This window comes from Erinaceus europaeus, chromosome X (genome assembly GCF_950295315.1).
Source record: "Erinaceus europaeus chromosome X, mEriEur2.1, whole genome shotgun sequence".
Lineage (NCBI taxonomy): Eukaryota > Metazoa > Chordata > Mammalia > Eulipotyphla > Erinaceidae > Erinaceus > Erinaceus europaeus.
In genome coordinates, this window is record NC_080185.1 from 22,030,243 (window position 1) to 22,045,758 (window position 15,516).

General features: G+C 47.3%; 1 protein-coding gene across 6 annotated transcripts in view; it reads right to left on the minus strand.

The window, feature by feature from the left end:
* Window positions 1–1,536: 1,536 nt before the first annotated feature.
* FHL1 (four and a half LIM domains 1) overlaps window positions 1,537–15,516 on the minus strand; it is a 93,265-nt gene continuing 79,285 nt past the window's right edge. For 2 of the 6 annotated variants that reach the window (XM_016193151.2, XM_060182817.1), the window contains 6 exons: window positions 6,113–6,294; window positions 5,628–5,802; window positions 4,890–5,059; window positions 4,262–4,448; window positions 3,471–3,670; window positions 1,537–3,096 (listed from right to left, as the gene is read on the minus strand). In XM_016193151.2, coding sequence (XP_016048637.2) covers window positions 3,013–3,096; window positions 3,471–3,670; window positions 4,262–4,448; window positions 4,890–5,059; window positions 5,628–5,802; window positions 6,113–6,268 — 972 coding nt within the window. In that variant the 5' untranslated portion in view covers window positions 6,269–6,294 and the 3' untranslated portion in view covers window positions 1,537–3,012. Of the gene's footprint in view, window positions 3,097–3,470; window positions 3,671–4,261; window positions 4,449–4,889; window positions 5,060–5,627; window positions 5,803–6,112; window positions 6,295–8,064; window positions 8,089–8,579; window positions 8,634–15,516 lie in introns of those variants that run through there. The other 4 variants (XM_060182816.1, XM_060182818.1, XM_060182819.1 and 1 more) reach the window with 4 other exon arrangements.

The following is a 15,516-nucleotide window of genomic DNA, read 5'->3' on the forward strand; positions in this document are numbered from 1 at the left end:
CTCACTGGGCTCTGTCCCTGAAGACAGCCTCCAGAAATTAAGAATCCCCAGATGGGGAGTCGGGCTGTAGCGCAGCGGGTTAAGTGCAGGTGGCGCCAAGCGCAAGGACCAGCATAAGGATCCTGGTTCGAGCTCGGGCTCCCCACCTGCAGGGAAGTCACTTCACAGGCGGTGAAGCAGGTCTGCAGGTGTCTATCTTTCTCTCCCCGTGTCTTCCCGTCCTCTCTCCATTTCTCTCTGTCCTATCCAATAACGACGTTATCAATAACAACAACAATAATAACTACAACAATAGTGTGGTTCGGGAGGTAGCACAGTGGATAAAGCATTGGACAAAGCATTGGACTCTCAAGCATGAGGCTCTCAGTTCAATCACCAGCAGCACATGTACCAGAGTGATGTCTGGCTCTTTCTCCTCCTATGTTTCTCATAAATAAATAAATTAAATAAATAAAATCTTTTAAAAACATCCCTTAAAAATAACTACAATAGGGAGTCAGGCTGTAGCACAGCGGGTTAAGCACAGGTGGTGCAAAGCACAAGGACTGGCATAAGGATCCCGGTTCGAACCCCGGCTCCCCACCTGCAGGGGAGTCGCTTCACAGGTGGTGAAGCAGGTCTGCAGGTGTCTTTCTTTCTCTCCTCCTCTCTGTCTTCCCCTCCTCTCTCCAATTCTCTCTGTCCTATCCAACAATAATAATAACTACAACAATAAAACAACAAGGGCAACAAAAGGAATAAATAAATAAAATATTTTAAAAAATTTAAAAAATAACTACAATAAACTTACAAGGGCAGCAAAAGGGAATAAATATGTTAAAAAGATAAAAAATAAAAAAACCCAAATCCCCAGATGATCGGACCCCACTTCTCATTTTCTCTAGGGTTGTTGCTCTTCATTTCATGAGGGAAACACACCAGAGGGAACTCTCCCACTCAGGAAAACGCTTGTGATTTCCCGCTGCCATGTCTGAATGCCCTGGACTTGGCACACACCTCAAGGACCTGTTCTTTCCCCAGGCCTGGAGTTCTCCTGCCCTCTGCATCTAGCTGCAGTTTTGCGTGCCCTCATGGCGTCTCCTGGGGAGTAGGGTGCAGGCACAAACGGGCTGGCATGATGTGACCAAGCTGCAGTCTCCCTCCACCTGAACCTCGGTCTCTGTTCCCTAGGCCAGTCCTAATTCAAGTACCCAGCCCCAGAGGGTCTAGAGCCAGAGGCAGCTGGTAAAATTGGAACCCAAGTCTCTAGCAAGTGCTTACCTAGCATTTCATCCTGCCCAAAGAAAACCTACGCTGTCCGTTTGGAGCTGGGATGGGGGAATCTGATAAATGTTCTTTGGGTGACAGAGCACCAAACTCTGAGGGTTTGTGGTGTATTCAGGTGGATTAGAGTGCTGTTGGAGAGGAGGGGTATGTGGTTTAATTCCCATGGTCCATGCATTCAAACGGAACTCGGTTCAGTCTTTGAGGAACAGAACAAATACATTCAGATCTTTGGGTTGTTGGCAGGGCAGAATGAAAAGACAGGAGACAGGCTATTTATATGCTGCTTTATTTCTGTAAAGATACACTGAAACGTTAAGATGATAATAGCTAATGACAACATGTAGAAATCGGGTGTCAGTTGGGCTAACCACTCCTACGAGAATGGTGTATTGTCATTACAGGTTACTCTGATATCTCATTGTACTATGTCATATAACAGCGTCATAGAATATAGCAAATAGGTGATCCTGCATCTCACGTAAGCGCTGTGTGGTCAAGGCTTCCATCTACGGGCAGTGCCCCCCCCCCAGCCCTCCAGAGAGCCAGCTAAGCTCTGGAGGAGCAAGGGACTTGGCGGGCTTCTAAGTATACACGGATAATAAGACAGCTATTGTGTTACATGGGATTCAGCTTGTCACTGTCTGGAAATATCACATCCGTGTCAGTGATGGTCCTGGCGCCTGTGTAGCCAGCCTTCTAGAATGTTCAGCTGACTTCTGCAGGTGAAGCTTAAAACTGCAGGAACCTTAGGCAGGGGGTGAGGCTAAAATATTTTCATGCAAGTTTCCAAACCCATAAACTACATTGCTATGAATTAAAACAAATTAAAATGCCATCAATTAAAAAAAAAGAAATAAAAAACCACCAACAAAACAAAGAAGAAAAAGGAGAGAGCTGAGTTAGTTCTGTCAAAGCTTCCAGAAGCGTCGGCTGCGGCGCTGTTCCTTGGAAGCAGGCTCGTTTTCCTAGCTCTGCCTCTACTTTCCAAATCACCTGCAAGTCCCACTCATGAGAGGGGGACACTCAGAAAAACACACCACTCGGGCCAATCAAAAGTTAGTAAGGGATCGGGAGGAGATCAGTTGAGAAGTACAGCTAAGTTCAAAATGTCAGACTCCGGGAAGTTCAGGTTAGTCCTTTGAAAGCATAGAAGAACAGAAGGAAAATTCCAAAGAGGAAGTTAAACCATGCATTTCCGGAAGTTCTCTGCTCACAGAACAAGGGTGAGCAGCCAAGTTGGAGCAGCCGCTGCAACTTGTGTGTGTGTGTGTGTGTGTGTGTGTGTGTGTGTGTGTGTGTCCTGGTGACACAGTGTTTGGGATTGGGGTGGGGGGTGTGCATGGGGGGGTCTCTATGGTTTCTGAAGCTTCTTGCATACATCACTAAGCGGCTACTTGGTTAGCACTTTTCTGCTCTATGATAAACATGCAGTCAGTCTAGCTACATGGTGGCCATCTGACCGCAGCTATGGAGAAAAGGAATTCTGCACTAAGGCCTACTCTGATCGCTGGGTGCCCCGAGCTGGGGGCGAGTAGTGCTGTAAAATGGAGAAGACAGGGGTAGCAACTTGGAGGGGGTGTAGGATCCCTCTGTCCCTAGGGATGGTGCAAGGGCAGAGAGCGAGAGCACAAAAGATTGAGACTCAGATTCCATTTTACAGGATGGGGTTGTTCATCTACAGCTTTTTGGCACAGTCGGGGCAGTACACTTGCTCCGCGTGGAACACGAAACGCTTGTTTGCCAGGTTCATGGAGCATTTTTTGCAGTGGAAGCAGTAGTCGTGCCAGGATTGTCCTTCATAGGCCACCACACTGGAGCCTTTACCAAACCCTGGGGAGAGAGCAGAAGAGAACAGAAGGGACAGCTGAGTGGGTACAGGTGCCAGGCCAGCCGCTGCCGCCGCCACTGCCTTGTCCACAACAAGTGCCCGGCTTGAGGTCCCACCCCTGGCATCGTGCACTGTCCCCCACACCGCCGCCGACGCGACCCTGCTGCGGCTCTCATGGACCTGAGGAGATGCCCGAGTTCAGTCAAGGGCTCCCCCTCGAGTCAAGGAGCCCACATTCCCCTGGCCACCGCTCTCACCCTACCCTGCGCCGCACCGACCGCCCAACATAACCAGGTACTTTGATTTAGGTCAGGGCCGTGGCATCAAAGTGGCCACCAGGAGGCAAACTTGGACCGTTTGCAGGGTGTGCACTTACCGGGCCTCGAGGAGCTGCTAAGCTTCGATTTTTTCTATAAAGAACCACCACCCATGAGGGACAAGTCCTCTCTCCACCCGGATGCCTGCCCCGGAGGTTGGCGCTGGGAAACAGGGTGAGAGGCAAGCGTTTCCCGTGGCACACTGGGGGCTTCCTAGCTTTAGACACTGGGTGGCTCACTCTTGACACAGTCCTTTTCCCTGAGGATGGCAAAAGTCTTCTCAAATGGACATTTCAAGGCTTCGGGGGGCGATGGGAACAGGTGGAGGTGAGGGGGAGGGGGATGGGGGGACCCGGGGCATGTGGTGGACCAGCCGCGAGATGAGCAAATGAAGTGATTGCACCCCAATACAGCCCGCAGGCACCCCTACACTAGTCCTCCTTTATGTGGAGAGGGGTTCCCCAGTCTCCAGCTCTCCAGCCTCCCCTCTTTGCACTCCCACCCTCTCCTCCCTCCCTCCTCCCCCTCCTGCCCTCCCCCCTCCCCCCTCCCCCCAGTCCCTGGCGAAGTGCCTTCCCCACTCAGGCCGGTGAACTCCAGTGGCAGCAGAAGTTAGTCAGCGGTTGTCAGGAAGTGTTCTGTAGTGCGAAGGCTAACCTGGCCTTGGGGGGGAGGGGAGGTCGGGGGAACAGCTGGGACAGCGAATCCAGACTATGTGGGGTGGGAGGAGGAGGGCATTCATTCTCTGGGGCCTTTGTGGATGACACGGACACCGTAGGAAAATGAGAGATGGTTATTACCATGCGCAAAAACCTAGCCTGGCCGACTTAGCAAGGACTCTTTAGCCTACCAGTGATGGGGTTCTTGCATCCAGCACACTTCTTGGCCACAAAGTTCTTGTAGCAATCCACGCAGTAATACTGGTCCTCCACAGCGGTGAAACGCTGCCCAGCCAGCTTCTTAGAGCAGGTAACACACACAAAGCACTCGGCATGCCAGGGCTGATCCTGGTAAGTGATTCCTCCAGAGGTGATGGCCTAGACCAGGGAGTGTAGCACCGGATTCAGATTCAACAACCATTTTGTTGAATGCCTACCATGTGCCAGGCACTGTGCTGGGCGCTTTGGTATAACAGTATCTCATTTAACCGCCACGACGGCCATGGGAGGCAGGGGTGGTTATTATCCCCGAGTTGCAGGTGAGGACCTGAGGCTCAGACGAGGCAGACCCCCAAGCGAGGTCAGCCAGCCATAAGGGTGTGGGGACAGGCCTCAAGAGCTGGAACGGGCCTGCCCCTGGCAGAAGGGTGGTGCCCGGGCTGGCTGGCTCTGCCAGCCCCTTTTCCTCACCTGTAACTCGGGAATAATAACTCCTGCGTTGCAGGGCCGCCCTGACGATGGAATGGGATAGTGTGTGTGAAAAGTGCTCTGCAGGCTGTCTAAGGCTCCTGGAAACGTGGAGTGCCCTCGGCTACGTACCTTGTTGCACTTCACGCACTGCTTGGCAAACTTGGTCTCGTGGCAAGTCACGCAGTAGAAGTCCTCCCCCCGGGGGAAGAAGCTCCCAGTCCCGATGACTTGCTTGCAGTTGCTGCAGGTGAAGCAGTCTTTGTGCCACACAGTGCCCTTGTACTCCACGTTCTCATCACCTGCAGGGGAGGGGGGGGATGCCAGAAGATGGCCCCACCAGTAGGGCCCCTAAAGATCCCCCTGGGTCTGGGTGGGGCACATGCTGCCTGGGGCCCTGCCTCTCCGGTGGGGGGGTGGGGTGAGGACAGATCTCGATCATGCCTTCCTCCTGGGGGCACCCGCCCGTTTCCTTGAAGGGGGGTGCGGGGGGAGTGTGCTTTAGGACTAAATGCTTGAGTCCAGGTCCCCACTCCCCACCAGATGGAGAGACACAGCGGTGACCCGGAGTGACCAGGCACCCTGAGGAAGAAGCATGCTGTGATCACTTACTCCACCCAAGTCAGAAAGTGCTACATACTTTTCACTCCTTTCTCCTGCCACAGACAGTTCTCGTCAGCGTGCGTTAGCTCCGAGAGTGTGTGCGTGTGTGCTAGCATATATGTGTACGCAGACCTCCACGGAGTCAGGTATGCGTGCAGATATACGCTGACATCTAAGGACATCTAGAGGCGGCTGCAAGCCCTGCCATGGCCCTCTCCGCCCTCAGGCCTCCTCCCTGGCTGCCCGGGAAGAGAGCGTGGGCAGTACCTGCTACTATTGCCTTGAAGCAGCCCTTGCACTTGGGGGAATCCACCCGAGTGGCACACTTGTTGCACAGGATCTTGCTGTCCTTGGCCACAAACGTCTCACTGGCCAAAGGATGGTGGCACTTGAAGCAGTGGAAACAGGAGTCGTGCCAAAAGCGGTTCTTATAGTGTACCTCCTAGAACACAACAGAGGACAACAGGCAAAGGTGAGGGGGGTGGAACAGGGAGCTGGGGGTGGGGGCTGCTGTTATGACTCAGTGAGTCCCACCCTGGGCTGCCCACCAGGGGAGTGTTCCCATCAATAAGGGGTGACACTGTGGGGAGGCAGAAAAACTGTGACGCTCCAGTCCAGGAAGTGTCCAAGGTACCCGGTGTGAGTCCTGGACTAGATGGAGAGGGACACTGAGCCTGGAGCCTGGTCGGGGCCCAGGTTTCTGTCTCCATCCCCCACCCCCATCCAGGGTCTATTCCCCCCCCCCAACCCACCTTGGAGTCAGCACCAATGGGCTTGCGGCACTCAGCACAGGTGTTGGCACAGAACTTGTCAAAGCACTTCAGGCAGCAGTGGTGGCCATCCTTCTCCACATACTTCTTCCCCTGCAGGTTGTCCCTGCAGTAGAAGCAATTGAACTTCTCCGACATGGTGCCCACCTTGTATCTGGAAGGACCTGTGGGGACAAGCAGGCCGAGCAAGTGAGCGAGGGCAAGGCTAGCAGGCTCCCGGGGAACAGCCGCACACCACGGCATGGGTGGCCTGGTTTGGTGCGACACACGGGCAGCTGACACTTCTTGCAGGCTCTTTTTCTGCAACTTCTGGGGTGGAAGGCACCGTCACTTTCCACTCCTCTGCAGTTTCACTCATCTGAACCACATCAGACTGCTGGCACTGTGCTATGTTAGGCCTCGGAGCCAACTCTACTCACTGGATTAACAGATCTGCACCTTAGGTGCTGGTCGGTGGTGCACCTGGTTGAGCGTATACCTTACCACGTGCAAGGACCAGCCCTCCACTTGCAATGGGGGGGGGGCGCTTCAGGCGTGGTGAGAGGCAGGTCTGTAAGTGTCTTTTTCTCCCTCTCTATCATCCCCCCACTATTCTGAATGTCTCTGTGTCCTATCAAATAATGGGAAGAAAACTGAAAAAGAAAAGGGAGGGGCACAGTGAGAAATGGATTCATTGTGCAGGCACCGAGCCCCGGCAATAACCCTGGTGGCAGAAATGAACAAATAAATAAATAAATAAATATAAAATAAGATAGAATGGGAGTTGGGCGGTAGCGCAGCGGGTTAAGCGCACATGGCACAAAGCACAAGGACCGGCGTAAGGATCCCACTTCCAGCCCCCGGTTCCCCACCTGCAGGGGTGTCGCTTCACAGGCAATGAAGCAGGTCTGCAAGTGTCTGTCTTTCTCACCCCTCTCTGTCTTCACTTCCTCTCTCGATTTCTCTCTGTCCTATCCAACAACGACGACATCAATAACAACAGTAACTACAACAATACAAGGGCAACAAAAGGGAATAAATGAATACATATAAAAAATAAGATAAAATATCTGTACTTGGATGATGGAAAAAGACATAAGTTGAAGGTGTGAGTTTTCCACAGATACCTATCACAAGGAGATGAGAAATGGTGCCCCTGTGTCAACAACTGTAGTGTAAGTCCCCAACTATACCGTAATTAAGCCCCCAATAAAGCGAAACACACATACACAGACACGCAGACACGCAGACACGCAGACACACACACACACACACAGATAAACTTAGCAAACAGACGACTTTTAAACTCCAGGAAAGATCCTGAAAGATTCTGTCTATGTACTGACTGCTGAGCCCTGGGCAATCATGCACCAGAGAATCCATTAAAACCGGCATTCCCCCCCCCCCCCCCGGGAGCCGACAAGCCCTTGCAACTGTGACTCACTCATCACACGGACGTGTGGTCTTGTGATTCTATGCCAAAAATCAAGCCCCCCTCCCTTCCCAACTCTTGTTCAAGTAAGCAAGGGACAGAGAATTCCACAAAGTGCTGCTGTCTTGAGATTTCAGTATTTAAAGCGGTGAGCATTCTATATTATTCAGGGTGGAGAGGGGGGGAAAAAAGAACCTTTAAAAAAGTGTTAAATTCATGACATCAAGAGCGTCTTTTCCAGACTTCACATAAACTCTGCTGTCATTTCCCCACCCAAGACCACATGTCACCAGAGAGGTAGCAAGTATGATTCTCTATTCCCTTTCCACTTCTTTAAACAGATGCTAATTTATCCCCTCCCCCGCAAAAAAAAATCAAAACCATAAAACTCCCAATGATCAGTAGAGAATCATTTCACTGGCTAAGGAAAAACTGCAATTGAGGCTATTTTCTCTAAGCACCCCAAGTATAATTCAGAGAGAAAGAACGAGGGAAAAGAAATAAGCAGTTGCCTGGTACTCACCACAGCTCTTCCACTAACGAAATGGCCCCAAACTCCCACTCTGGGTCCCATTCCCAGTTTTTTAATTTTTTTTATACAAACACATGTCCAAGTTGTTTGCCTCCTGTTGCCACAGGCAACCAAACAGCAGAGAGTGAGCTAAGGAAACCACACCCTGCATCTCTGAGCCGCCTAGGTCGACTCTTACTCAGAACCAGGTCCCTTCCTGTGTGACCAGCTCCCAAACAAAGGGCACCAGGACACTGGCCAGCAGAATGTTCTGGGCCAGCTCCGGTTCCTTCTGCCTCCCAGACAGAACCCTTATTCTCTGCAGACCTGAGCACTGCAACACGTGAGCAACATTCTTGTGCAAAGACAGCTGCTATGGATACTTGTGTCCCTCTCTGTTCAGGAGGGTCAGCAAGACCAGAAAATGGCATTCCTGTACAACCCACCCCCCAAAAGAACCCCAGGATGTACTGTTAAATAATTAAAATAGAAACACAAAGTAAAGACACAATGAAACCAGGGTCTACCTCCCTGAGCCACACCTGTTCGCAGAAGGCAGCTGTTGCTTCTAGCCTCTGTGTGTCTGAAAAAAAATATGTACCCGTCACAGAGATTGTATATGGAAAATCACTCTCCTTGAGTCATTCCTGTTTCTTTCTCAGCGGTCACACAAAATCCTTGTCTTTTCCATATTGGGCCTGTGCATTCAATAATGACTGACTTTTCTTTTTTTAAGCTAGGAACTGAATAGAGAAAACTAGAGAATGGGAAGGCTATCATGGGAGAGGGTGGGTTATGGGGATTGGGTGGTGGGAATTGTGTGGAGTTGTACCCCTCCTACCTTATGCTTTTGTTCACTAATCCTTTCTTAAATAAAAAATTTAAAAAAAAATGAATCTCCAGTAACAGTGAAAGCCAGAAAATTGGATGATCAGTGACTTCTAAATGCCACTTGGCAGGAAATAACCATTTGTAAGATTAGACAGCATTGGCTTCCTGTATGGCTACTAACCGCAGCTACTTTGCTTCTTTAGAAACTATCTTCCTGGACCATATTTGAAACAAAACAAAACAAAAAAACCCTCATTCTCCCTTACTTAAGTCTCTGTTAAAAATAAACTTGAGACTAATCACTCTCTTTTGATGCCTTTCAAAGAAACAAAAAAATGAATTTCAAATAGTTGTGTATTACAAAATTCCAGACAGGATCCCATCGAAGGAAAGGGCCCCATACCTCATGATATTTGAGTCCTAGCCTTGTGACAGAAATGTACATAAGTTACAATGTCGTCTGTAACCTTAAAATAACATCACAAGAAAAGAAAGTCACACTAGCAAACAGTAAATTCTGTCTAGAGGTTTGGGAGAGAAGGAAAACTCCACTATGTACTTCAGTACCACACAGATCTTACCTGCCAAGTCATTCAAACTTTAAAACCACATATTTTCAGACCTTTATGTTGCCAAAGCCAAGTTCTCCACTGGTTACTTTCTGTGTTCTGAGCATGACTTGCTCAGAGTTTTGAGGCATCCAGATGATGGCTCACCAAAGAACACCAAAGAACTAGAGCTGGAACGTGGAGTCAGTCAGTGAAGTTGTTCACCACACTATCATTCCTATGGTCTAGGGTCTTAAACCAAGCAAGAAGAAACTACATGAATGAAGCCCAAGTTCATGGCCCTGCCAAGGAGACTTCCATCTCTTGGTGTTTTTGACTCCTCATTTGAGGAATTTTTCTGTCCCCCCCCTTCTTGAGTATGCAAAACCCAAGGCCCCCTTTTATTTCCCAACACTTCACACTAAAACCCAGGAAGTCTGCAACAGAGAAGGGCAGATTTTGCTAAGGGCATATCCTTTCAAAACTGATTTCACAGTTGACTCTAGGAGAGAGAGAGAGAGAGAGAGAGAGAGAGAGAGAGATATTACACTTATTTGCCAAGATAAAACAGACACTTCTAGGAATGTTGGATTTATTGCCTAATAAGTAAATAAGCTGGGAATAAATACTTAAAGCATGTTAACAATGTTGATGTCAGATTCATGAACTTTAGTACTTTTTTTTTTGAAAGAAATAACAATTAAGTGGAACTGTGGGTGACCCAAATTAGCTTATCTAGCTTTACGATTATTTATTTGGTCCAGGGCAATTTTAGACCTCCACACAGTGTGCTTGGGATGAAGTTTGAGTAATGTTTTCCTACTGACTTGATAGTTGCTGTGTCAAAACTTCGCAGAAAATGGCTTCAAAAGCATAATACTTTGTTACAATCTCTCTTCCGAGAGGCTAACAACTTTAAGAAAACTGCTCATAAATGGCAAGACCTTAGAGATTCCTGAAACACAGCAAATGACCTGGTCTGTGGGCCCCACAAAAGAATATGTGCCACAATCAAGTTCTGAATTCAAGAAATCACAAAAGACTTTGTACTTGCCTTTCTTTCCCTTTGTTAGAAATAAGAGAATATTGCTCAACAATTTGTTTCGCTTCGTATGTTTACTCTCTTTTCAGTCACCAGGTTCCAGATGTCATCAGGATGCTGGCCAGGCTTCCCTAGACTGAAGACCCCACCAATGTGTCCTGGAGCTCAGCTTCCCCAGAGACCCACCCTACTAGGGAAAGAGAGAAGCAGACTGGGAGTATGGACCCACCAGTCAACGCCCATGTTCAGCGGGGAAGCAATGACAGAAGCCAGACCTTCCACCTTCTGCAACCCTCAATGACCCTGGGTCCATGCTCCCAGAGGGATAGAGAATGGGAAAGCTATCAGGGGAGGGGGTGGGATATGGAGATTGGGTGGTGGGAATTGTGTGGAGTTGTACCCCTCCTACCCTATGGTTTTGTTAATTAATCCTTTCTTAAATAAAAAAAAAGAAAAGAAAGAAAGAAAGAAAGAAAGAATAGTCTACGGCCACACCACACTGAACACGCCCAATCTTGTCTGATCTCGGAAGCTAAGTAGGGTCGAGCCTTGTTAGTACTTGGGATGGGAGAAATAAGAGAACAGAGAAAAGCAAAGATGTACTTTATTTCTATAGGACTCTCTTGAATTTTACATGGTTATAACTACTTTGGCATTTAGCTCTTAGAGAATATTCTGGTACCCTCTGCAACTGGTAACTACATAAAATGTGAAGTCTTTAACCTTGTGAGACTTCCACATCTGTTGATCTTGATCTGTTTCTCTTCTTTGGGAAAGAGCATGTAATCAATCCTTAAATAAAACATGGGACACTGTACAGCAAACCATAACAAAGGGACTTTTCAAAGTTAACCCAATTAACAAATAATGTGATGATAACATTAACTATCGATTGTCTTTTTGAACCCTAAGACAGCAGGAACCTCACATCTCCACTATAGAGCCCCTACTTCCCCCAGTCCTGGAACCCTTGGATAGGGCTCACTTTCCCGTATGCCTCTCCCAATCCATATCAAATAATATTGCATCCGCCGACCACAACCTAACCAACGCAACGATTGCCACCTCAACAGGCTTCACCTCAGGCTGTATCCAGAGACTTCACGTGTGGAATGACAACCCTTCAGCTTCATTACTCGGGTGAGACCTTTCCTTTTATAGTACACTCTAATTTCATCTCAGGTAGTTCACTTTCTAACAAAGTCCCATAATCTAGATATACACCAGTTTCTGTGAGAGAGAGCTTATGTGCACACGTATCCATAAACTACTGCAAAATATATACCTGAAAGCAGAAGTACACTAGAGTTTGCAGTGAGTACCTCCCTAACACTTCCTCTCCACTATTCCAAGCTTGGGATCCATGATTGCTCAACAAATTGTTTGGCTTCATATGTTAACTCTCTTTTCAATCACCAGGTTCCAGATGCCACCAGGATGCTGGCTAGGCTTCCCTGGATTGAAGACCCCACCAATGTGTCCTGGAGCTCAGCTTCCCCAGAGACATACCCTACTAGGGAAAGAGAGAGGCAGACTGGGAGTATGGACCAACCAGTCAACGCCCATGTTCAGCGGGGAAGCAATTACAGAAGCCAGACCTTGTACCTTCTGCAACCCTCAATGACCCTGGGTCCATGCTCCCAGAGGGCTAGAGAATGGGAAAGCTATCATGGGAGGGGGTGGGTTATGGGGATTGGGTGGTGGGAATTGTGTGGAGTTGTACCCCTCCTACCTTATGTTTTTGTTCATTAATCCTTTCTTAATAAAAAATTTTAAAAAATTAAAAAATAAAACATGGGACACATATCATTATGACATATGTCCCTGCCCACCCATCTTTGTCCAGGACTAGTTGTCTGGGGTGGCTCTTTGGCTGACTGAATCTTCACAGTGCAGATATAGATGAGGTTTCCCTATCACAATCAAGTTTTCAAATACAGTTGGTCCTCAAGTTGCACTGTGCCATGATAACGCTGGTGAAGAAAAGGAAGCCTTAGCTGACGCAGAACACAATCGTGTTATCTGAGGACCAGGTTTCTGGTTTCAATACATGTTGTTTCACTAAGCGTTGCAGTTCTCAAGAACCTATTGATGGTATTAACTGGGGAGTGACTACACATTAGGGGTCCTGGGGACCATAGCCAGTGGCTTATATGCAAAAGTCACATATGTGTGACTGTAGATTCTGATAGATGGAGGTAAGTCACCATCACTACACTTCTAATTTTTTAAAACTATTTATTTATTCCCTTTTGTTGCCCTTGTTTTATTGTTGTTGTTATTGATGTCGTTGTTGTTGGATAGGACAGAGAGAAATGGAGAGAGGAGGGGAAGACAGAGAGGGGGAGAGAAAGATAGACACCTACAGACCTGCTTCACCGCCTGTGAAGCGACTCCCCTGCAGGTGGGGATCCGGGGGGCTCAAACCGGGATCCTTATGCCGGTCCTTGCACTTTGCGCCACCTGCGTTTAACCCGCTGCGCTACCGCCTGACTCCAATTTTTTAAAAAAATAAATCCACTTTATAACAAAGATTTCAGTTTTTTAATCAAGGAGGCACCTCCTGTTATCCTAAGGTCCAATAGTCCTTTACAGATTAGTAAAATGACCTTTACAGATTAGTAATATGTAATAGTCCTTTACAGATTAGTAATATTAGTAATATGAGAGACAACGTAATGGTCATATACCAAAAGACTTTTCATGCCAGAGACTCTAAGGTCCCATGTTCAATTCCCAGAATCCCCATAAGCCAGAGCTGAGCAGTGCTTTGGCCTTTCTCTCTTTGTATCTCTGTCATTAAAACAAACTATAAATAAAAGAAATGTGACTGGGAGACCTCAGTGTTAGTATATTTTCCAAAGTGGTAGCTTGACTTTCTTCCTATGCCTATTACAAAAGACACGTCATTCTTTAAACAAGCTTCTTCCTTCAGAAAATTGCTGAACTAAATCCAATGTGCTAAGGGGCACGGTACAGAAACCTCAGTATCTCAACAAAATGTTTTGCCTTCTGGTTTAATAGGGTACCCAAACAAGTGATATACCCCCGCAACATTTGGCAGTCATTTTCTATTATATGCTTCTTGATTACAGAAGACTCAGTTTGTATTTAATAGCCCTGATTACAAGTGTCTTTTCACTTGTATTTATTGTGAGTGCTCATTGTTTTCCTCATGCCCAATTGGCTGGAAAGTAGATTATCTAAGGAAAAACACAGTGTTATGACCAGGCAGCACTTTCCTAACTGTGTGCATTCCCTGAAGGGTATGATTTACAGTATAAACACTGAATAGCAACCCAAATGGAAAGAAAATCTGTTTATTTCTGATCTGTTAATTGCTAAGTCGAGCATACCAGTACCTTAGTCACTCCACGTGTAAATATTGGCTTCTAAAGAAAGGGTATGCATACTGCTTTCTTAAGAACATTCCACAAACAGAATGAAGCCTCAGTGATGACGGGGATGCTTGTGAAGTTGACATGCTAAGGCACCTGAAAGTGTTGTCAAACATGTGGGAATAAACACCTGAATAGCTGCAAGGAGACAGAGTTCATGAGTCATGGCCAAAAAGTCATCTTTTAAAGAATTGCTTGGAAAATCAGGAAGTCCATTTCCCCCCTTTGAAACAGAACCCATACAGAACAATTCAATGGTTTCTGTAGCCCCATTCAACTGCTGCATTTAGCAGTGAACATAAATGGGGGGGTGTGGTTAGTGAGAAAGGGATACTGAGTATACCAAACTCTGGAGGGGAGGTACTGAGAAAATAACAGTGCAGTTTTAGATCAGATCTGGTATCAGGCAGGTTGGACAGAGAGTATTAAACTTTGTGCCTCCACTGGTCCAGATTATAGTACTAGTAGATCCAGTACTAGTGTGTCTGTACATGAAATCCTTCTTTATGGGCACTATGTTCCACCATTCACGTACAGAGAAAAAGCACTTCCGGCCCAACAGCAAGAAAATATGTGTTTTTGAGTTATTCCAGTTGTGGTTAAGTAGTGGATGGTCGTCTGGCGGTCATTAAAAGCACAAAACATTCAGTCTTACCCTCGCCCAAAATCTTTTGACACTCATTTTTCAGTTATTTTAAGAGGCTTCTCACCCCACTGTTTTATTTCCCATCACTGTCCCAAGAGAAGATGGTGGGAGTGGGGAACCCACAACACGGCAGTGGGTACAGGGAATCAGTTGCTATTTAAAAGGGCAAGGGAGTGCCTGCACTCTGTCTACACCTGCCCCCCCACCCCCGCCCAATCCAGTCCTCAAACTTGAAAGGTCAAAGAGTGAAGGCATTGGAGCTACAGGATTTTGCAGACTGCAAGTGTTCACTCATAAAAATAGAAATTCTTGCCCTTGAAAATATAATCTCATATGAAATAAACTCTAGTCCAGTAATCCGTGTCTCTACTTTGTCCATATAAAGTCCACTCCAGAGCAGTGTGGATGTCCTTTCTGTGGAAATCTCTCTCCAGTCTGCTTCTATAGATCTGTGACCCTGCACACACCCCAGTTCAAGCCCCCAGCTCCCCACCTACAGGGGTGTCGCTTCACAGGCAGTGAAGCAGGTCTGCAGTTGTCTATCTTTCTCTCTCCCCCGTCTTCCCCTCCTCTCTCCATTTCTCTCTCCGTCCTAATAACAACGATATAGTAACTACAATAACAACAACAATAGTAACTACAACAACAATAAAAAACAACAAGGGCAACAGAAGGGAAAAAGAAAAACAAACAAACAAAAATATCTGTGACCCTAACACCACACACATTGTGGTTCCTGGTTTTTAGAAACCAGCGAAAAGGTATCAATGGTTTGTCCGGCATAAGTCACATTTGTAGCTTCCAGACTTAAAAGAACAAGAACATCAGGGTCTGTACAAGTGAAAACCCAAGATTGGGTGGTGCTATAATTATGTCACCTTTTAAATATATTTCCCTATTCTCTCACCAAGTAAGTAAATAAAATGGGGAGTCGCTACCAGTTAGCATGAGGTCAAGGTCCACTGGAGCAAGTGGTGCAGTCGAACAGTCTGCCCACAC